Source organism: Solanum tuberosum, unplaced genomic scaffold (assembly GCF_000226075.1).
Source record: "Solanum tuberosum cultivar DM 1-3 516 R44 unplaced genomic scaffold, SolTub_3.0 scf00228, whole genome shotgun sequence".
NCBI classification, from domain to species: domain Eukaryota; kingdom Viridiplantae; phylum Streptophyta; class Magnoliopsida; order Solanales; family Solanaceae; genus Solanum; species Solanum tuberosum.
The window spans coordinates 1015408-1039630 of record NW_006239152.1 but is presented as its reverse complement, the minus strand read 5'-3'; the positions used below and the strand labels follow the sequence as shown (position 1 = coordinate 1039630).

Here is a 24223-nt window from a genome sequence, read left to right as displayed (position 1 = left end):
CATTTGGATTTCAAATGAAAACAGAAAAAAAAAAGTTGTTCGTGTATTAAAAAAAAGTTAGAAAAATAGCATAGTTGGATAACATTTTCAATGAAAATAATTAAAAATAAATCAATAAGGGTAAATGTGTAATTTACTATTTTAATACATGTATAACTAATACCTGTATAACTTATTCCACCTTTTACCCTGCATAACTTATACATAGATTCCCTTATAAGTTATGTTGGTATTAATTATGTAGGACTACAAAAAACACAACCAAACACGTATAAAATTAACACATGAATAACTTTTATACAATATTTAGAATTCTACCAACCAAACATGGTATAAGTTATGTTGACTTTTCCACCTAAAAAAATAATAAAATTCTACCAAACATGGTAAAAGTAATGCAACTTTTTATACATGGATAAAATGCAACTTATGCGGTAACCAAACGGCCCTAATTGTTGTTTATATTTATGTATGTTTTAAATCCTCAATTTGCTGAAAGCAGCATAAAACAGTGCAGATTTGCTTTTTTGCTTTGCTTCACTTCACTTTTGCTTTGATTCTTCACCAGCTAGGGTTTTGCAGCGACAAGTGAGATAAAAAACATAACTCGATCTCTTCTTATTTTGTTCATTTGGTGAAGCCGCTACGATTGACATGTTGTTGGTATGGCATTTCCTCTTGCGATTTGTGATCACATATATATATTGGTTAAGCATCGCAATGTGTTTACTCAATTTTCTCTTTTTATTTTTATCCTATATCCTTTTCTGGCTTTGGTTGCAAACTTTTATCAGTGTTGAGATTAAAGTAATTTCGAGGAACTCTGGTTCTATGGAAAATGATATAATCTGAACGTTTTTGTCTGTCATTGAGGGTTGGTTTGATTGATACCTTTTTAGGTGATGCTACTATCTTTCCGCTTGATCAATTGGTATATGTTTTTTTGAAGTTATATTTTTTCGTTATGACTTGATTTGATTAGAGAAGCAAGTATAGCACTTAGAATTATGAATGAGAAATACTGAAGATCATAAATTTTTTGGCCTTCACTTTTTCCCGTTTCGCGTCGGTGGTGATGGTGGTTGGGGTTTGCAAATATGTTTCAACTGTAACACACTATGCAGTGCCATGGATGTATCCGTTGGTTTGTGACACACACATAAACATGGATCTATATCGTACTTACTGTTTCAGGAAGAAAACTAATAAGTATTTGTTTCACTATGATTTATTCAAACATCTTCTGAATACTTTATATTATGATAAAGTTGTGATTTTGTAGAAATTTGTGTAATTTTTAACTTTTACTTATAAAATATAGGAATAAGGGTCTGAAAAATATCTCAACTTTGGTCGGATTTGCTGTTGCGATACTAAACTTTCATGAGGACCTATTACCTTCCTAGACTATTTAATACCGTATTTTAAACATATATATTTGCCCACGTGGACATAAAAAATAATGCAAAATTATAAATAGTAATGTGTCCACGTGGGCACATATTAACTTTAAAATACACTATTAAATAGTTCAGGGGGTAAAAAATACGGTATTAAATAGTCTAGGGAGGTAATAGGTCCTTATGAAAGTTTAGTATCGCAACAGCAAATCCGATCAAAGTTGGAGTATTTTTCAGACCCTTATCTCTAAATTATATTGTGAAAATCAATGTCCATAGTGAAACCAAAAGTAGATTCTTTTAGCTCATACTCTGAAATCGATCTTTCTTTTTGGAAGGGAGGCAGTAATAAAATACTCCTTCCATTTCAATTTGTTTGTCCACTTTCCTTTTTAATCCGTTTCAAAAAGAATGTCTCTTTCCTTTTTTAGCGCTCTTTAATTCTAACATGTTTAAGATCACATGATTAAATGACATTTTGGTACCGGTACATTCTGGTATCTTATGTTTACGACAACAAGAGCCAAAATCTTCTTTACTTTCTTAAACTCCATGTCAAGTCAAAACCAGACAAACAAATTGAAACAGAGAGAGTACTTCCTATCCGGTTGTAATCCAAAGGGAGGGGATGTTGCAAGAACTTGGGGGATTATTTATCAAATTTTTTAAAAAGACATGTTTAATTCTTGCTTCAAGTTGTTTTACTTTATTTTCAAAATTTGACTTAACATATTTGTGTATTTTGTCTTCTTAATCAGTTATTCCACATAGTTCTAAATCCGAACTAGACCCATAGTTGTTGACCTCGAAAGGTGATTAACACCTTCTTTTTTAGGTAATTTGAACCCTTACCCGATCTTTGGTGATGTAGACTAATTAAATAGAGTTAATTGCAATTATTCGTAATGGTGCCCTAACACACCTTAACTTGTTAGGTGGAGACTCTTCTCTTTTAAATTTTTAAAAAAGTTGTCACATGTCCTGACCCGTCTTTCACAAGGAAATGAGACATGCCAGTTGGTACGAGTGACATAAAAATGTATCAAAAAGAAGTTAATCTACAAATACAACTACGCATAAAGGGAAGTAAAAGTTGTGAAGATCAAGAGACTTACCTTGTTTGTGAAGCATCAAATTAATAAAAATTACCAGAAATAATTCCAAATGCCGAGGTGATGAACAATAATGGTAGTCCCGGAGTGATAAGCCCCCAACATCGTGTACAAGAAAATCCATCCTTTGATTATTCTCTATTCCATACAACATGTTCTAGACGATCCCCATGAATTATAGCATCTCACAAAAGAAAAGAAATTGTTTGTAAAATGTATACCACATAATTTTGGTGGCGAATTGAATGTGAGGGAGTAAAATAAATGATAATCAACAACACATAAAGTTAAATTAAAGCAAAGTGTACAAGCATATGAGCTCAAGGTATGGTGAGGCTGAAAACAAAGTTAATTGCAATTAGTAGTAGTAAATGGTGCCATAATGTACCTTAGCATGTTAGGGGGTGACTCTTCTCTGTTAAACCTCTAAAAGAGTTGTGACATTTCTTAGCCCGTCCTTTCGCAAGGAAAATGAGGCATGACAACATGGAAACTCCACTGGGAGTACTACAAGTTATTCCTTGTGTCTTTTCATATGAGTTATTTCCCTTTATAATTACATTAGTTGTTACTTCCTTAGTTTGATTTCCTTCATATGTCCCTTTTCTTATCCCTTTTGTTTGTTGCCATATTAAAACTATATTTTTTTCCTTGTTTAATTTCTTTCCTTATTACCCTTATTTATTTCCTAGTGAGGTTGATGCTCAAGTTATCCCCAAGAGAGAAATATTTGAGTATCTGAGGTCTTTGATCCAAGGGAATAGGGAGATCAAGCATGAATGAAGTGGAGACTTGCATCCAACATTTTGTGTGACAAGAAGGTACCATCAAAGTTTAAAGGTAAGTTTTATAGAGTAGCGGCTAGACTGACTTTTGTTGTATGGGGTAGGGTGTTGGCCAATCACGAATTTCCATGTTCAGAAGATGCAAGTGGCGAAAATGAAGATGTTGAGATGGATGTGTGGGCATACTAGGAGTAGTAGAATTAGGAATGAGGATTTCCACGAAAGTGGAAATGACCTCTGTGGTGGACAAGATAAGGGAAGGGAGACTGAGATGGTTTGGGTATGTGAAGAGGAGATGTGCAGATGCCCCAATAAGCAGGTGCGGGAGGCTTGATATTGTGGGTGCGAGGAGAGATAGATGTAGGCCAAAGACGTATTGAGGAGACGTGATTAGGTAGGATATGACACATTTGCAGCTTATCGAGGACATGACCTTAGATAGGAGGGTATGGAGGTAGCAGATAAGAGTAGAAGATTAGTAGGTAGTTGAGACTTGAGAGGTGTTCTTATTACTAGCCTATTCCGGTCTTTGGATGGATGGAGCTATGTGTTGATTGTAGTTTTAGCATATTCATGTAGTCTTTGGTGTTGGTTTGATTAGCATATGTGGTTTGCTGTGTTTAGGTGATTGCACCTTGTTTTTGATATCATGGTTCCTTGCATATATGCTTCACACTACTCTGCTATTAGTCATGTTTATCTTTTAATTACAGCTCTGATTTGCTTGAGCCGAGAGTCTTTCGGGAACAACCTCACTACCTCAGAGAGGTAGTGGTAAGGTGTACACTCTACCCTCCCCTGACCCCACAAAGTGAAATTTACTGGGTTTGTTGTTGTTGTTGTAATCCTTTTCCTTATTGCAGGGTACTTTTTTGGCTTTGGTACCCTCGTCGAAAAGTTTGCAGCCCTCTGAGAGGGCAAACAAAATGAGCAGAATTGCAAGTTTGGAGTGTACAACCACCATTACCTGAGTACTTCACTGGAACATATGTGATTATTGGGGAAACAAGGTAACCGACCTCAGGGGACTCATAACCAGCTTCTGGGGCTTCAAATGGTTTCTTCAGTAGAAGTTGCACGATGCAGTTATATATGTTAGGTTAATGCCCTTTCTGGCTGTTGATTTGTTACTTTAGGATATGCTCTGCAGATGTTTGTGAACATTATGGGAATATAATTAGGAAATGGAAGACTATCGAGAATTAGAGTTTCCGCTTCCTAGCTGGATCAGGAAAAATTCCTCCGAGATGGCTCAATCGTGGTTCTTAATTCTCTCCTTTTTCATTGCTAGTTTAGTTGGAATTCTCACTATCTTTTATACAGCTTTCCAATGGAGAAGGAACGTAAACATTAGTTGGATGAAAGCCATAGCTAGGTCAAAGAAAAACCCGAAAGCCAAGTATAAGGTCCCTGTAGCTCCTCATACTTGGACTCTGGAATCCATATCTCGAGGAAAAAGTTTAAATTGCTGTGTCTGCTTACAGTCTATGTCTCCATCTCAAACTCTTGGACCGATGGTGGCATCAGAGAGTTTTTTTAATTGCTGCAACAGTTGTGGTGCAGCAGCTCATCTTAGTTGCTCATCGAGTGCTCTTAAGGATTGCAAATGTGTATCAATGTTTGGATATAAGCACGTGGTACATCAGTGGGCAGTTCGGTGGACAGAGGTAGCAGATCAACCAGATGAATCCTGTTTCTGCAGCTACTGTGAAGAGCCGTGCAGCAGTTCATTTCTTGGGGGTTCCCCTGTATGGTGCTGCTTATGGTGTCAGCGCCTGGTTCACGTTGATTGCCATGCTAATATGTTCAATGAAACAGGTGATATTTGTGACTTGGGCCCTTTTAGAAGGCTTATTTTATCGCCTCTTCATATTAAAGAGTTAACTAGGACATCCTCTGGTGGACTACTTAGTTCCATCACACAAGGAGCCAATGAGATTGCATCTTCAGTACGTGCTAGTATTAGAAGTCAAAGCAAGAAATATAAACACAAACACAATAACAAAAAAAATGGAAATGTGGTCTCTGCGGACACAGGCAATGGTGACACTATTGGTAACACCTCCACTGAAAGCACCACAGATACTTTTCAAGTAAATGATACTCACAGAGAAGAGGAAAATTATAATGGTGGTATACAGAGAGAGAGTGTAGATCAGCATCAAGGAAGTGTTCTGCAAAAGCTGGTATCTATACCCAGCTTCAAGAGGAGTTCTTCTATCAATCAGAAGGATGAGTCTCAGTTAATACGGATGAAACAGAAATATGAATTGACTGATTTGCCTCCAGATGCTAGGCCTCTGCTAGTTTTCCTAAACAAGAAAAGTGGAGCTCAGCGAGGAGATTCACTTAGGCAGCGATTGAACATTTTGTTAAATCCTGTGCAGGTCAGGTCATTTAGAGCAACATCTCTTAGCTAGTCACTTCTCTTTTGGCACGACTACATTGAAATTTGTTCGCCCTCTATCTATGTATGTATGAAGATTTGTGAATCAGTAGAACAGTTACTTACAGATAAAGAAATGTTACTACCATGGGATATGACTTAGCTACAAAGTTAGGGTTTACCATATCAATAAAAGAAGCTTATGAACCGCGGGCCATTGGGCGTCGGTCATATCACATATACATTATTAGGATAGCTGTTTGAACACATTTCAATGATAATTTTACATTTCACCTATAGACAAATAGGCTGATGTTTTACCCGACTGGTATAATATAAGGCATTTGTCACAGGAGACACGTCAATCTTCATTTTCAGTTGAATTGACATGAAGATTGTAAAATTTGACTTACACAGGCATCTATCAAGTCAAAGGGAGAGAATTAAAATAGAAAGAAGTTTAGTTTTCCCGTTTTACAGAGTTCTAATGTAAAATAGCTAATTCCTGAGTTCTACTTATTATGCCAGCTTGACTATAGGTCCAATTGTAATGAATATCATGGAAGGTGATTTATTATTTTACTATTAGCTTTCATTGTGTTGTTTACCTTTCAGTAGATTCGACAATTTGATGTCCATGAGTGTCATTATCTGATGTTGCATGGATATGCTAATTAGGTCTTTGAGTTGAGCTCAACAGAAGGACCCGAAATAGGTCTTTATCTATTCAGAAGGGTCCCTCACTTCCGGATTCTCGTTTGTGGAGGAGATGGAACTGTTGGTTGGGTTTTGAATGCTATAGATAAACAGAACTTTGTTTCACCCCCACCAGTAGCAATACTTCCTGCTGGGACGGGAAATGATTTGGCTCGAGTTCTTTCCTGGGGTGGTGGCTTGGGTTCAGTTGAGAGGCAAGGAGGTCTTTGCACACTTTTGCATGATATCGAACAAGCTGCGGTAACCATTCTTGATCGTTGGAAAGTTTCAGTCTTAAATCAACAGGGAGAGCTGCTTCAACCTCCAAAGTTCTTGAACAATTACCTTGGTATGTTGACTTGTCTTTTCATGTCATATATAATAGTGATATCTAAATCATCTCCAGTGACATAAAAAAATGTTGAATGTTTTGCTTGGAAATATTGAGTGAGTTTCTCACTTTCTTTGATATAGAATTTGATGAATGCTGTTCAAGTGATATTCAGGTGTTGGTTGCGATGCAAAGGTTGCATTAGAAATCCATAATATGAGGGAGGAGAACCCCGAAAAGTTTTACAATCAGGTAATGCAGATATCTTTTCGTTTTAAGTGGAGAATATGAAGCATGACAATTTGGTTGGTAGGTTTGATATGATAACTATGCCTTTATTCCAATTAAGTTGGGGTCAACTACATGAATCTTCATCGACTATGTTTCTACATTTTAGTAAAACTCGTGTCGTCATCATAACAACAACAACAACAATATACCCAGTGTAACCCCACAAGTTGGGTCTGGAAAGGGTAGTGTGTAGCAGGCCGTACCCCTATCTTGGAACGTAGAGAGAATGTATTACAAATACATGGAAATCCATGGTATTAGTAATGCAATGGGATTCAATGCATGAATTAGCATGCTTAAAGACCCAATTGCCCCTCAAAACTTTTTTACACCTTTTTCACCATATTTGTGGAGGGTATTTTTGTAAATAAGTATTTTAAAAATAAATTATGCAATGGCCAAAAAGGCCTAGCTCGAGTGGCAAAAGGTGGAGGATTTGTGGCTTAGGTCGCAAGTTCAAGCCCCACACCATGCAAAGTGAAGCCCGGTATTTAAATGGAGAAGGGTAAAAGGGCGGGCCCATTATCCACCGAGTTTAGAAGGCTGTGATTGGTCCAAAGGGTGGGTCACAGATGGATTTCTCGGTTATCAAAAAAAAATAAAAAAATTATGCAATGCATGCTATTTTTAATAGACCAAACCAAACAATGCATAAGAAGTAATCTTTGCATAATTAATGCAAGTATTACTAATACATTCTATTTAGCATTATTCTTATACACTCTACCAAATGACCCCTTATAGGTTATGCGGGAATGTGTGCATTATTTTATGTGGATAGAATGTGGAATAAGAATGTGGTTATTACATAACATATGGATTAAAATGCTAAAATGACCAAACTAACCCTCATCGCAGTAAGAAAGTTTTATGTTGTTTAAAAGTAAACAAATAGTCTAAATTATATATTATATACTAATGTGTAATACATCAAACTAAATATTCAGCAAGATATAACTCATCCGTGCATAACTTGTCTCTTTACCAAACGACCGCTTAGAGGTTGAGGTTCATGATTGTTTGATTCATGTAGGGGGATAATGTTTATTGATTACTTAAGTCATTTATGTATCTATGTGTATTTCTGTCCATGCTGAAAATATTTGGGGACACTTTTGCAGTTCATGAACAAAGTTCTTTATGCCAGAGAAGGCGCCAAGAGTATCATGGATAGGACGTTTGCAGATTTCCCATGGCAAGTTCGTGTGGAGGTTGATGGTGTTGAGATTGAGGTTCCTGAGGTATCTGTCAAATGCAAAGCTGCAAAATTCTTGTGAAAAGTTCATATGTTTCTTTTTGTTTACTTTTAAGTCATTTTACATGCTCACTTTTTGTTATATATCCACAGTCAGTTTTCTTGTCTGGAGATTACTTAATATACAACTACTAGTTAATTGATCAGATGTGAAATGTCACGCTCCTTCTGTTTCTAGGATGCAGAAGGTGTTCTTGTCGCTAATATAGGGAGCTACATGGGCGGAGTAGACTTGTGGCAGAATGAAGATGAGAGCTATGATAATCTTGATCCTCAATCCATGCACGATAAGATGCTGGAGGTTGTTAGCATTTCTGGTACCTGGCATCTGGGGAAGCTGCAGGTATATTTTAGGCTATTCCAGAGATGATGTTAATGTAGTGAATAATAATCATTTTAAAGCTTTGTTTCCTGGAGATGTTTCAATACTGTTTTTAGTGATGTTAATCACTTAACTGCTATTTTGTGTTCATATCCCAGTGTGGTATCTGATCAATAATGATATCTTGTAGTCCAGTAATTCTATGGCAAGAGTTGTTGCAGATATAGTTAAGGCGTAAGTAAACGGTGAAGGAGCAACAGATGGATCATTGTTTCTTGATGGGTTATATTTTGAACTGTGATCAACTGCTATTGTTTTAATCTGATTAGACAAATTCAATTGTTTCTGGGACATTTTCATTATGGTTTATTTGATCTTTCAGTTGCTTTTAAATGCTTAACTTCTGTGATAAGAGCATTGTTGTTGCAATCAGGTTGGGCTTTCCAAAGCTCGGAGGCTTGCACAAGGACAAGTGATAAAAATTCAACTTTTTGCTGCATTTCCTGTTCAAGTAGATGGAGAACCTTGGAATCAGCAACCCTGTACATTGACCATAACACATCATGGACAGGTCTTCCTCCTTAAAATTCAACAGTGCTTAAATTTTTGTTCCCTGAAGCATGGATCTGAGTAGGGGTGTTCAAACCGAACCGAAACTGATAACCCAACCAAAAAATTGTTATTGCATTATTGGTATTGGGATATCAGATTAACGGTTTGGAGGTGGTTTAGAATATTAAAAACGGGTTATCGGTTCGGGATGAATTGTCTAATTTTTATATCGTATAACTCGTTAATTCAAACGAATTTACAATATTACCCGTGATTATATAAAATCATCTTGGCTAAATAAACACCATATTACTGTTTTTTTTGGCCCATTTAACATTCTCTATATCGAGCATTTTCTTTTTTTAATTAGAATTTCAGTTGCTTCCCATAGAACAACTTAAGTATCCATTTTAACAACTTTTGTGATATGCACAAGTATTGAGAAAATTTATTTCTCCCATATCACATTTTTGTTCTGTTTCATTTTTATTATGTTTGGGTGTATTTTAAATTCTGTGGGACATGACTCTTCATTTGTCTATGGTCTCCAAATTAAGCAACCTATTATATGACTATGATTAGCATTTTTTAAAGTTTTTGCATGACTGTGTCCCTCCATTTGTATGAAGTGGAAATGCTCATTAAAAAAAGATCTTAGCAGCAAGCTCACATATGATGGCCATGACAAGCAATTCTTTAATTTTTGCTTGTCTGTCTCTCCATTTGTAGGATCATATTTTTAGTGGAAATGCTAAAGTGAGTTACTTGACCGATTAACCAATAACCCAATCGATAATCGTTAAGCCGAATCAAAGAAACCAATATCTTATTGTTTTGGTAACAGTTTAACACATAAAACCGATAAGCCAAACCGTTAAGCGTGAACACTCAACACTGAACTGAACCACTTGATAAGCACCCCTAGATCTGAGACCGTCTGTATTACTCACTAATAAGTACCATAATATCATGGGTGTAAAGAGCTCTTGCGAGTTGGAAGTGGTTGGAATGGGAAATATTAATTCTATCATTCATTTCTTCTGCCGGGAACTGAATAAATATTTGGAGGAAGTGATTAGACAAGACATGACACATCTTGAGCTTATCGAGGTGACATTAGATAAGAGAGTTTGGAGGTTGCGGATTAGGGTAGAAGTTTAGTTGGTAGTTGAGAGTTCTCTCACTTTTTTGTGGGATAGGATCGGTGGTAGTACTTGGACCTTCTTTCTTGCAGTGGTATTAGCACGAGTCTGTTAGTTTCTTGTTCTTCGATTTCGATTATCACCTGTGTTTTTTTTGTTCTTTGGTTATCACATTATTCTTTTGGCATTATTGTTCTTTCCAATGTATGTTGTGTGCATCTCCCATTTCACATCATTTCGTTGTTGTTACTGTTCTCATTTATTATTCTCTTTTTTAAACTGTTTGAAAATACTTTATTTCAAGTCAAGGGTCTATCCGGAAAAAACCTATCTATATCTCCGAGGTAGGGGTAAGGTCTGGGTACACTCTACCCTCCCCAAACCCCACTTGTGGGATTACACTGGGTATGTTGTTGTTGTATTTCTTCTGCTTTGTGTCCCTACTGTATCGAAGCTATTAGTTTTTTTTAAAGGTCAGTATTATCGTATATGTGTGTGTGTGCGCGCACGCGCATGCGCGCTTGAAATAATTACAAAAGGAATCCAGCCTTCACATCGATTTTAACAGCATGGATTCTAGTGGGTCTAGAAGCTATTTGTTCTTTGATAAACGGTCACAGGAAGTAAGAGATTCTGCATCACCAACCAATTCCTCTTTGCACCAAAAAGAAGCCAGTTGTTATTTAGCTTCTGTGTAGAACCGGTTTGTATCTTCTAAGCATCTTTCATTTCTCTCTTTCCAAATTGTCCACCAGATGGCCAAATAATGGCTGGGAAGTTCTCCACCATTTCTATTGCTCCTTTGACATACCCCTTCCACACCAGCTTCTCAACATATCCATTTTTATCTCAGCATATTTGAAAATAGGTCCTGCAGCTGTGAGACAACACAGGGCAGTACAAAAACAAATTATTGATGGTTTCTGGATAAATTCCATAAAGGTAGCACCTTTTGCAAAGTTGAAAACCTGCAGATCATCCTGTGTCAAGTTGAGTTTTTGTCGCTAGCCACACATAATATGCAACTTCTAGTGGTGCTTTAGATCTCCATATGCTTTTCCAAGGCAACGAGTTATCATTCTGTGAGTTGGCAACTAAAAATTTATAATATGAGTTAGTAGTATTGGATCTCCATATGTTTGTCCACACGTTATGTTGTATTCTCTTGATTCTGTCATTCCCCTTCTTCTTTTAGTTTTTTTTTAAGATGATGTTCTGCCAAAGTCCTGTCATAATGTCCAATTCTCTTGGTTCCGTGTTTTTCTCCTTTTTCGTTTGGTGGTGACATTTGAGATTACTAAACAAGTACTGCTGCTGGTACCCCACACACATATGGCACTTGTCTTTTGGACTATGACTTGATTTAAATGGAGTGACATGGATTCATACAGTCAATTCCAGCTAAGATTGGGATTGAGGCGTTATCGTTACATCTAACACTAGTGTTTTATAGGCCTTTATGCTGAAGAGAGCAGCAGAAGAACCTCTGGGCCATGCAGCAGCCATAATTGCAGATGTGCTTGAAAATGCAGAATCCAATCAAGTAATTAATACATCACAGAAGCGGGCACTGCTTCAAGAAATGGCAATCAGACTGTCTTAGCTGTGATTTTTTCAAGATTGGACGCTGCTCTTTTAGTTTGCTACAGTCTCTGGGTAAGCATTTGTGTACTAAAACAATTATTTGATTCATCGCATGGGTTTGTCTACTACATATGTAAAATATCTAAAATCTTGGAATGCTTCTAGCTGAAGCTTGTTCCTACAGTGAACTCTACAGTGTAAAGACTTCAAAATGAGGTAAATTTTGCAGCGGCATGTTTGATTGTATATCATGTTTGAGGTTATCAAAACTTTTATTCTTCGCAGAGGCGGATCCTCGTGGAAGTTGTGGGGGGTACGTTTTTTTTTGTATATAGATGTGTGTATATATATATATATATATAACCAGGCACTCACATACACTTAGTCTCGTTTGGTCACTGGTCTAGTTGCTGTGCAGCTTTTGCTCTTGTGGAAAGCAATGCGAGCTCGATTCCTAGCTCGAACAGCCATCTTATTTTATTTTGAAAAGGTTCAAAAATGCCCTTAACGTATTAGAAATAATTCAGAGATGCCCTTCTTCTACCTATTGGATTTAATTTTCCCTTTCTTCAACCTATTGGGTCAAAAATGCTCTTGATGCAATAGAAATGGTTCAGAAATGCCTCCTTCCACTGATTGGAATGGTTTAGATTTGCCTTTTCTTCTACCTATTAGATCAAAAAAAATAAAAATCCTTAACATATTAGAAATGACTCAAAAATATTTCCTAATTCTAATTATATATGTCAAGTTTCTTTTTACTGCATTTTGATAATTATATAGTTTTCTTTTGACTTGTATAAATTATTATTTTTTTGAAAAATTCCTGCTTGTTTGTTTGAATGTTTGTCTTGCCTAATAGAAGTATTTGCTTAAAATAAAATATATGAACTATTATGTAAATTATTCTGGATGTATGTTGTATAAAAACATTGTCGTAGCCATGAAGAAAGAAGAATTTCGTTATGTATGCCATAAAAAGATATTTTTTTGTTGAATTTTTTCCGAGTGTAAATATAGTATCACTTGACATAACATATACAAAAATCCCAGTAGTTTTGAAAGACAAATTGTTGGATAATGGAAAAAATACAATTGAGATGCTAATAAAAGTATAAATGAATTAAATATTCAAATTTGAAGGCTAAATATATATTTTGATACTATTAAAACATTATATATATATATATATATATATATTAATTAATAAAATCTATGATATAAGTAGTATTTAATAGTTTATAAATATATTTTTAGATAGAAGAAGGGTAAATTTGAATCTTTTTTAATAGGTTAATGATATTTTTGATCCAATAGGTAGAAGGACATTTAAGAACTATTACTATACATTAAGAACATTTTTTATCGAATAGGTAGAAGGAGGGTATTTTAAAATTATTTTTAATACGTTGAGGAAATTTTTGAACCTTTTTCGTATTTTATTTAAGGAAAAAGAGTAAAAAATACCACTCAACTTTGATTCATTGGTTGACATTTAACCCATTTCCCTTGCCCATTTTCTCAAAAGATATCCTGACTTGGTTGAGAGTGGTAGATACGCGGAGTTTCCTTGGGGTAAGTTATTTTTTTGAAGCACTGATAAAATCATACATGCGAACTATGAACATCAAAAAGCATTTATATATATCGATTACTTGGTAGACAACAAACACTTCAATCATAATTTATTGGGTCTTAGAGGAGTTGAGGCATGGGTTTAAAATGGGGAATGAGTCGTTTAAAAAAAATCTAGTTAATTTGGATGGATTTGGGGATTTTTGTCCATAGAGAGGCACAAATGATAAGTATAATAACGGCAGAGGTAAGAATAACTTCATTTTAACGATAAGGGTAAAAACAAGGATAAAAACAACCAATAAATCAAAATTGAAGGGTATTTTTGACGTTTTCCCTTTATTTAATTCTAAAGAGTGGTTACCCTATTGCAAATGTTTTTTTTGTCCTTGTTTGATAAATGAAATAATTTCTCTATAGAATAAAATAAAAAAACCTATTAAATTGATCGAATTAATTCATAACGGCAGATATAAGAATAACTTCAAATTCACTATTTTTATTGTATTTCTCATACTGCATATTGATTCTTTTACTATAAAAAATTCTTATTTTGTATGATGATTTATCTGCTTGTTAAACCTGTATGTTAATTTGAAAAAAAGTTACTTATTCATTGAGTTTTAAGGACTCGCACAATAATTCATTGGCGTTTATATTTTCCTTTTGTTGCACAGTAATATTTTGCATTTTTTTTTAATGTAGGTTGAAAAAAATAGATGTTAATTTTTTACTTACTGTTGTAAATTGGATGTCCACATAATATACTTTGTGGCCAAGTGAACTTCGTGGCCAAGTAAACTTCGTGACCAAGTAACTTTGTGGCCTAGTAAATTTTGTGGCCAAGTAAATTTTGTGGCCAAGTAACTTTGTGGCCAAGTTATATGTATATATATCCCCTCTTGAAATATGAAATGATAAGAAGAAGTAAAAAAACATATAATAATAGATGCATTTCTCTCAAGACTTTGATGTGCTTCCACTTATATGTCAAACTCTTTACTTCTTATGAGATTTCTTGCTTTTCTCTATTATGTTGTGTATATGTATGTCAAGTGGCTTGTGTAGGGCCTCTTGGGGTCTTATATGCATGTCATGTTTAGGGTGTACTTTGGGTCGTAACAATGTCCACCAACATCTGAATTGTCCGCTTGGACTGCCTATTCGTCTGAGGGTGAAAAGTCGTACTCATATCCAATCGAGCACTCAGACCATGCTGTAGGGCCTTTCAGAAGTGAGAAGTAAATAATGAACCCTGATGGGAGACAATAGAAACAAGCACCCCATGAAGTCGACTATCTGGCTGATGTAGAGCTGAGCTAACTTCTCTGCCGAATATTTCACCTGAACTGGGATAACATGGTGGATTTGGTCAATCTATCAACCACCACCCAAATTGAGTCATAATCACTTATGGTGGAAGGCAAGCCTACAACGAAGTCCATGGTGATACGTTCCCACTTCCAAGTAGGAATGGACATCCTCTAAGACACACCTCATGGTCGTTGATGCACACACTTGACCTGTTGGCAAGTCCAACACCTAGACACAAACTCAGAAATATCCCTCTTCATACCATACCACCAGTAATGCTGACTCAGATCGTGGTACTTCTTAGCCGCACCCAGATGGATAGAATATCGAGAATAGTGAGCCTTCTCTAGGATCAATCTAATCAACTCACCCACTTTGGGCACACAAATCCTACCTCCGATCCTCAACACCCCATCAAAATCAAGCGCAACCTCCTTGGCATCGCCCCTCAACACCTTGTCTCGAATAAGGCACAACTTCTCATCATCAAACTGTCGCTCATGGATATGCTCCACCAAAGAAGATCGGGCCTCAATAAAAGCAATCATACCACCACACTCCTCTGAAATGTGCAACTGGAAAAGACTGTTGGCTAACCTCTGAACATCTCTAACCAACGGTCTCTCCTCAATACTTAGTGCGGAAAGACTCACCATGCTAGGAGTCTTCCTAATCAAGGCATCGACCACCACATTGGCCTTCCCTGGCTGATATAAAATGGTCACGTTGTATTCCTTCAACAACTCAAGCCATTTGACGCTGCCTCAAGTTCAGATCCCTGAAGATGTACTAAAGACTCCGTTGATCAGTGAAGATGTCACAATGCACCCCATACAAATAGTAACGCCATAACTTAAGCACAAAGACCACGACTGCCAACTTCAAATCATGAGTAGATTAGTTTTTCTCATGGGTCTTCAACTTCCTAGAAGCATAGACAATCACCTTCCCCTTCTGCATCAAGACACCACCCAAACCAACTCCTGAAGCATCACAATAAATTATGAAGTCCATACCCTCCTCTAGCAGAGTCAACAAAGAATCCGAAGTCAATAAAGTCTTGAGCTTTTGAAATATTTTCTCACACTCATCAGACCATACTAAAAACCCACACTTTGTCGAGTCAATCTGGTCAACGGATCTGCAATAGTAGAGAAACCTTGAACAAAAAGTCATTAATAGCCTGTCAATCCCACAAAACTCTGAATCTTAGTAGGAGAAGTAGGTTGCATCTAACCTCTAACTGACTCAATCTTGTCTGGATCTACTCTAATACCCTATTTGGATACCAAGTGTCCCAGGAATGCCACAGAATTAAGCCAGAATTCTCACTTTGAGAACTTGACGTACAACTTCTCTTCCCTCAATCTCTGAAGTACAATCCTCAAGTGTCGAACATGGTCCCCCATCAGTCCTGGAGTATACTAAAATATCATCGGTGAAGACAATCACAAAAGAATCTAGGTATGGTTGAAACACCCCATTCATCAACTCCATGAATGTTACATGGGCGTTAGTCAACCCAAGGGACATTACTAGGAATTCATAATGCCCATACCGAGTCTGAAAGGCTATCTTAGGGATATCAGATGCTCTAATCTTCAACTGATGATACCCGTACCTCAAATCAATCTTAGAGAACAACGATGCTCCCTAAAGCTGATTAAATAAGTCACCAATGCGCGAAAGAGGATACTTATTCTTCACCGTTACTTTGTTCAACTACCTGTAGTCAATACACATCCTCATAGCCCCGTCATTCTTCTTCACAAACAATACAGGAGAACCCCAAGAGGATACACTAGGGAGAATAAACCCTTACTCAACAAATCCTGCAATTGATCCTTCAACTCTTTCAACTCTGTTAGAGCCATACAGTAAGGAGGAATAAAAGTTGTATTAGTGTCTGACTCCAAATCAATAGCAAAATCAATATCCCTATCAAGAGGAACACCTGGAATATTAGAAGGGAACATCGGGAAACTCTTGAACGACGGGAACGGAATCCATAGGATGTGGTTTTATACTAGTGTCCCGAATGAAGGCTAAGTAAGACAAACACCTGCTCTCCACCAATCTTTGAGCATGAATGAAGAAGATGACCTTGCTAGGATAAGAGTCACTAACACCCTTTTACTCAACCCCTGGAACACCATGCATCACTAAGGTCACGATCTTAGCATTATAGTCAATAATAGAATGATAAGGAGAAATCCAATTCATACCCAAGATAATATCAAAATCTACCAACCCCAGCATGATCAAGTGTCATACCCCGCCAAAGAAACATGACATAATCGATACACTCGATACACCACTAAGGTCTCACCCATGGGTGTAGAAACATGAATAGTACATGCATGCAATCACACATCATATCAAACTCAGTAGCAAAATAGGTAGAAACATTAGAGAAATTAGACCCTGGATCAAACAACATAGATGCAGATCGATGACAAACTGGGACAATACCTATAATAACTGCATCAGACACCTCAACCTCGGGTCATCCCAGGAAAGCGTAAAACAGGCCCTTTCTACCACCTCCAGCTTGTGAAATTTGAGAAGAAGACTTAACACTTAATAGAATCAGATTTTCTACAAGTGACAAGGTTCTTGCTTCGATGATTTTGCAATCCAATTCTTTCCTAAAATTATGAAGGATCACTATGTATTATTTATATTTTCACCAAGGGTATGAAAAAAAGCCTCAATTTCCCTCATTCCAAAGAAGATTGGAGCAATTGACTGATGAGATTATAGACCTATAAGCTTTATGAGTTTATGAGTGAGGTCTATAAAATCATTGCCAAGTTTCTAAATTGAAAGACTATAGGGAGTAGTTAACAAATTAGTTAAACCATATGATGACTCTTCATCATAGGAAGACATATATGGTCTATGAATGTGTGGATTATAGATTGAAAGGGGAGGACCTAGGCATTATGTGTAAGATATAGAAAAAGCATATGATCATGTCAATTAGATTATTTGCAGGAAAAAGAGTTGGGTAGGTCGGTACCTCATAAAGAGTTATTCAAGGTTACTCACACAAAGAAGAGTACGAACCCCACAGAAGAAGAAAGATGGATTGAGCCACGTGCTCAAGAGACATATGTAAGAACTTCATTCAAACAAATCCTTTTTTCGTTTCCTTTTATATATTACATTCTTATTCTTAGAGTTCTTTGTTTAAATTACATGATAGGTTTATGCAAATATCTCAGAAATATCGTAGTACTCTACCTCTTGAAAGTCAGGACATGCCACTTACATACAAGAACAAATCGACAATCTTTGGCAACAGAGTGTAGGTGAACCAGTTAGAGATTCAATCTATAACTTAACAGAAAAGGTCTATCAGAAGAAGAAGTCTTGGTATTGTGGTTCATCATTCTCAAGTTTCGATGGTGTGGATAGAGAGGCAGTGTCTGCAATGGAGGGAGCTTGTTGTTGTAGCCGACAAAGATAAAAAGAGAGAAGAAAGAGAGAGGAAGAGAGATGGAGAGATTGCAGCAGCAAAGGAGGTAGAGAACAAGAGGTATACGACGCTTCAGGCCCAACTAACTTCTCTTTTTGATTTAGGAAAAAATATTCCTTAATATCCAGCAGTGATGGATCTGATCAGGAGGATGATGAGAATAATAAGTCTGATAAGGAGAGTGAGGGTGATGATGAGTAGTTGTATCTATTTGACATTTTAGACTTTCTACGCATAGTTTGTATATTTTTGGAATTGTTTGATCGTATTTTAGTTTATTTTGAATTAGATGATGTTTATTTTGAATTAGGTGAAGTTTATTTTGAAGTGGATGAAATTTATTTTGAAATAGTTTAATGTAAATGTTGAAAAATATTGTGTTGGCAACTCTTTGGGCTGTTTTGGTAGAAATATGCGGGTGGGCAACTGAAATTGCAGTAATTTGTTGCCAGTTTTGTATCAGAAAACCGACCTCTGGAGGTCAGAATTTCATAAATAAATAAAATAAAAAATAAACAATATCGACCCCTAAAGGTCAGAATATAAAAAATAAACAATACCGACCTCCGGAGGTCGGAATATGAAAATAAAAAAAATAAAAAATATAAAATACCGACTTCCATAGGTGGGAATATAAAAAGTAAGAAAATATAAAATATAAATTACCTACCTCCAACGGTCAAAATTTAAAAATTAAGAAAAATATAAATCAAGAATACCGACCTCCAAATGTCGCTATCGCAAAATATAAAAATTAAATATTTCAACATCCAGAAGACGGAAATAATAAAAATAAACAAATATATAAAAGTGACCTCAAGAAGTCAGAAAATAAAATAATGAATTTTCCGACTTACAATTAAAATTGACCTCTAGAGGTCGGTATTGAAAAACGACCAGCTTTATTCCGACCTTAGCAAGGAAGTCGGTATAGGTTGGTATTCACTATTTATTTAGTAGTGTTCTATGCTTTGTTCTAAGATCTTACATCTTGTTGTTGGCTTTTTCTTGGTAGTCCGTTATTTGTGGCTTTGGACTAAGTGTTAGGCTTAACTACTAGTGGGGTGTAGTAGGTGCCATCATGACCAGAGAAATTGGATCGTGATACGAAAGTGGGTACCATCCTAACCCATATTGGCTACGTGATTTATGGGAAATGTGAGTTGTCTGAACTCTTCCCTATATCGGTGCTCAATATTACTCTCAAAATGTATAGATCCTCAACTCTTCCCTATATAGGTCTTAATTATGTAACTTTGAAAAAATTATATATTTTTAGATAACTAAATAGATGTTAATCAATAAATATGAGCATTCTTATTAGATAAAAATAAGAATCTAAAAACACTTAAACATTAGTCACATGTTTTATCTAATGTGGATTGTAAAATTTGCAGCAAAATCAAATAGGTCTATAAAATATATATTTTTAAAGTCAATAAGAATTAGAATTTTAATACTATTTCAAGTAAAATACAAAATAGGGTTTGTGAATGTTTCTTCTCATAATAATTGATTAAAAAAGACACTAAATAGATTATTTTTTTGAAGATATGAATAAATAATAGATAGAGATCTAAAAGATTGAAATTCAAATAGATAATCTTATATAAAATTATATGTTATTGGCTAGAAAAAGTAAATAACTTAAAGATATTTCTTCTTAAAACGTATTTCGTAGAAAAAAATGATCATGATCTTTTAGGACTATATACTCTATTTAACAAAAGTACAATCTCAGTACAATTAACAGACATAGTAATTTTTTTTATTTTATAGAACTTCATTTTCAAATCATTCTTTTTTAACTACATCCTTATTCATAATAGGAATCTAAGCAATTGCAATTGAATATCATTCTCAGACGTCATTGCTTGATTTGACTCTTTGACAAGTAACTCAAGTCTAACAAATCTTGAGGAAATTTGAATGCTTTCTCTATCTTCTTGAATCGAAGTTGTTGTTTGTAAATTATTGCATCACTTCACACTTCTTGAATCGTCAACTCAATTTGGGATACGTTTGGTGTTCAATATATTCCCTGATGTAAGTATACCATGGTGTTTCGTGCCCTTTCAGTTGCTAAAAGATCTCTATACGAAAAAAATTCAATTAAAATATCAATTAAAATGAATTCTTAATAGCATATGAGATATCAACATTTTGCATAAAATAGGGGAGTTTAGGTTGCAACTTTGACACTGAATAAGTAAAACATCTAAAAATTACACATGAACTATAAACATCAACCTATTTGTTGTATCAAGTAGGAAGACAACAAAAATAGTGTCCACTATTCCGTATAAATTTAACATTACTTCTCTAGATTGTAATGAGCCACTTGAGTTATGATGTATTTTGTAAATTTAATGATTTTGACATGATAATTGTTATAGCAATCTGAAAAATATGTTGTTATGTCCAGAAAAACTGAGAATGGTTCAGTTAAAACTGACATATTTTTAGTGAAAAGCAGTACAACTATATTGGGAGTTGATAACTGATGAGTCCACAATTTGACTCATTTAGAGATTTATTTGAATAGACTTAGTATCCTCAAATGCATATTTTGTGCCAATAACTGATGCAAATCCTTGAATTTCAGGTTTTTGAATTAAGAAACAAAGCATGGACACTTTTGAGCAAAAAGGAACAAGGCAGCTGTAGGAACGAAGGAAAGAAGGCTTGAGGATCGCCTAACCCATTAGATGAGTCGCCGAACGGCTAGGGTCTCGCCTAATGTTCCAGAGTGCCAAGCCCTGAAGGAAAAAATCTAGTCGGCGAGAGAAAGGAGCAGTCGGCGAATGGTTCCGCGATGCAGTGCCATATCGCCCAAAGTTACAGAACCTGAAGATGCTGAAGGCCAAAGCAAAAAGGCAATGAAATTGACCAAAGGGCGGATCGCCGAGTGGATCGGCGATCCCAACTTACTGCGCCGAATGGTCCTTCGCAGCACATTTATGATAACTATAAATACGTTTTTAAATTCTTAGTTTAGGGGAGAGTTTTAGAATCTAACATTCAGTTTTGAAGTTGAGAGCTAGAACTGAGTTTTTCGGAGACAATATTTCATTAGCTTTGAAGATTTGAAGATTTCCATTTATGAGAAATTGGAAGTGGGTATTGAAGATTCTTCATCTTAGACCTTTGTAAAGACTGTATCAATTCTACCCGGTTGATGGAAACACAACTTGGTAATAATTTTTACCTTTTTACTATGTCTAGCTAAAACCCCAATTCTTGGGGTGTGATTATGGGTTGATTTAACTGTTGAGTATTGTTAATTGATAGTTTATTTACTGTTTAAAAGTGATTTCGTTCAGTAATTGTGGTTGAATTTAATGGGTTGTAGTTGCAAATACAATCTTAACTTCGTGCTGTTGGCTTGCTCGAGAGAGAGGTTTCAAAACCAAAATTACTGAAGCGATGGTCTTTGGGGATTGGGTTGTCATGGGTTCAGCTCAAGAAAGTGAATCCTAAACCCTTTTCCGCACATTAAGCTCGAGAGAGTGAATGGACTAAAGCGAAGGTTGTACTTCATTGCTGCTTATTGGTGTTCGAGAGAAACCAATTTGATTCGGGGTAAATTATTCGAGAGAAAGTTTACCCCCACTAAAGTCTAGCTTATTCACTGATTTACAGTTGTTTACTATTAATTGCAATTACCTGGTTGTTTACCTTAGCCCATAATCCAACCACATCCCAAGAATCTCGTCTCCATATTCGTATTTTCATGTTGTTTGCTATTTTAGTTGATAATACAAACAAACCCTCTTGATATTTGACACTTGTGTCATCTATAATTTAAACCATGCTTTTATTCGTAAATGTTTTTAGCTATGATTGACTAGAGCATATTCTTACTTGCCTATTGATTCTCAATTACGAACCACTCCCTTTGAACTCGACCCCAACTCACTTAGTTGGGTTATGTTACTACTCACAATCGTTGGCACTTAGTATTGGATAAAGAGTCTTGATACGTGATATCAAAATGGTGTCGCTGCCGAGGAGTGGTGTTATTTGCGAATTTTTAGTTAGTTGAATTTTGTTCTTGTTAGATATAGTTCTATTTACTTGATTTTAGTTTTGTTTTGCTTGTTTGTGTGTTCAATCAGGAAGTATGAGTGTGAACGGCAGCAATGGCAGCCAAGTAGGCCATCAAGATAACATCGAAAACCTTAACGATGTCAACGAGCCTCATGCTAATGACCCCCATCTCATGGGCGGTATTGGTGCCATTCGTTTGCCTCCGACCGAAGGGAATTCGGTGTTCCACATCATGAGTACTATGTTGCAACTCTTGCAACTAAAAGGACTTTTCAGCGGTTTAGTTCATGAGGATCCTCATGAGCATATTAGAAATTTCGTGGATGTATACAGACTGTTCTCCTTCAAAAACATCTCGCAAGAGTCGGTTCGGTTGAGGTTGTTACCGTTCTCTTTGATGGGAGAGGCGTGCAAGTGGCTGACTGAATTGCCACGTGAATCAATCACTTCGTGGGATGAGTTGGTTACCGCATTTCAAGTGCGATTTTTCCCTCCCTTGAAGATGATGACTATTCGGGACAACATTCAGAGCTTTAAGCGTCTAGAGGGCGAGCCAATTCATTAAACTTGTTTGTGATTCAAGAAGTTGGTGCTTCAATGCCCAACCCATGGCTTGGCTGACAATGTGTTGCTGCAGTATTTTTACCGGAGTCTTGACTCGGTAAATAAGGGTGTTGCTGACCAACTTTCTTCAGGAGGTTTAATGCAGCAACCTTATGTATAATGAAGAGGTGAATTTCCTAGCCAACCAAGGAGGTGGTTATCGTTCAAACTACCCAAGGCAGAGTGGTAACCAAGGTTGGAATAGGGATGAAGGATGGAAAGATCGAGATCGTGAATGGAGGTACCGTAATCCAAATTGGAAGGATGGGGAGAAGGATAGGTATGTGCCTCCCCACAAGCGCCAAAAGCCAAAGGATTCGGAAGGTGGTTGGTCTGAGGATATGGTTTCTTGTATGCTCAACAAAGTTGAGGGGTCGGACAAGATGTTAAAGGAAATGAAAGAAGAACTGTCAATGCTTAGTCAAACCGTCACCTCCCATTCAGTGTCGATCAAGTAGTTAGAGACCCAAATGGGTCATATCTCGTCTCATCTAAACCCGAGACAGCAAGGGGGATTACCTAGTGACACTATGGTCAACCCCAAGAATGAGGTTTGAAGGTAGACTTTCGTCGTTCCACGATGTTAACTAAGGCGCTGCTTGGGAGGCAACTCAAGTTTTATTTTCTTTCTTTTTAAGTTTGCAATAGTGGTGTGTTGAATGTGCATGACAAAGTGTGGAAAGTGAGTGAAAACTGCAGATTGGCGAGCCAAAGGTCCAGTCGGCGTATTGCCAAAGAGGTCGGCGACCCGACCCAGACCGCCATTGGACTCAATTTTTTTTACATTGGAGTCTATAAAACTCGGCGAACCCAGGAAATTATTGGCGAGTCGCCAACCAGGTCGGCGATCGCGATCTATACCACCGTTTGGACCCCCAAATCAACTGAGTACCCTGTAAAACTTGGCAAGGTAAGTGACCACTCGGCATGTCATCGAGTGGTTCGGCGAGCATGACTAATGTCGCCGAATGGGCGAGAACTGGATGGTTTTTAAAAGGCCAAAGGTTTAAACTTTCAAACTCTTCACTTTCCCTCACTTTCGAACTTCACAAACTCACACCCGCACATTAGTTTCTATATATTTGCATTTCTAGTAGTATTTTAGTCGTTGATATGTGCTTGGATTGGGATTACTTTGCCGCCTAGCATTTCAGTCTTGATTAATCGGCATTATTTTCCGAACCTCGAGTTTATTTTTTTAGAATTTTGTACTCATTTGCAACAATATTATCTTGTTGAAGTGTGCTGGGCCTCTCTGATAAGATTAGAATGTTTAAATGCTTGCTCTAATTTGAATGCCTTGCCCGTATTGCTTTTAATGTTGACATCCCATAGTCTTGTGCT

General features: G+C 36.4%; 1 protein-coding gene across 2 annotated transcripts; it reads left to right on the top strand.

Annotated features, from left to right (window-relative positions):
• The first annotated feature begins 486 nt into the window (after positions 1-486).
• Positions 487-12102, top strand: LOC102603545 (diacylglycerol kinase 1). Of its 2 annotated transcripts, XM_006356687.2 has the most exons (9): positions 487-663; positions 3205-3352; positions 4161-5684; positions 6362-6728; positions 6886-6962; positions 8123-8242; positions 8435-8599; positions 9012-9149; positions 11726-12102. In XM_006356687.2, exons 3-9 carry the CDS (start codon positions 4482-4484, stop codon positions 11873-11875), a joined length of 2220 nt encoding a protein of 739 aa, XP_006356749.1. In that variant the 5' UTR covers positions 487-663; positions 3205-3352; positions 4161-4481; the 3' UTR covers positions 11876-12102. The 2 variants fall into 2 exon arrangements, with proteins under 2 accessions (XP_006356749.1, XP_006356748.1); XM_006356686.2 differs by lacking the exon at positions 3205-3352.
• The last annotated feature ends 12121 nt before the right edge of the window (positions 12103-24223 follow it).

Bases quoted from the DNA above. Each gene is read 5' to 3' on its own strand.
- LOC102603545 (XM_006356686.2), top strand. From the start codon at position 4,482: ATGGAAGACTATCGAGAATTAGAGTTTCCGCTTCCTAGCTGGATCAGG. The intron at 6,963-8,122 runs GTAATGCAGATA...ACACTTTTGCAG, and splicing joins CCGAAAAGTTTTACAATCAG to TTCATGAACAAAGTTCTTTA. The intron at 8,243-8,434 runs GTATCTGTCAAA...TTCTGTTTCTAG, and splicing joins TTGAGATTGAGGTTCCTGAG to GATGCAGAAGGTGTTCTTGT.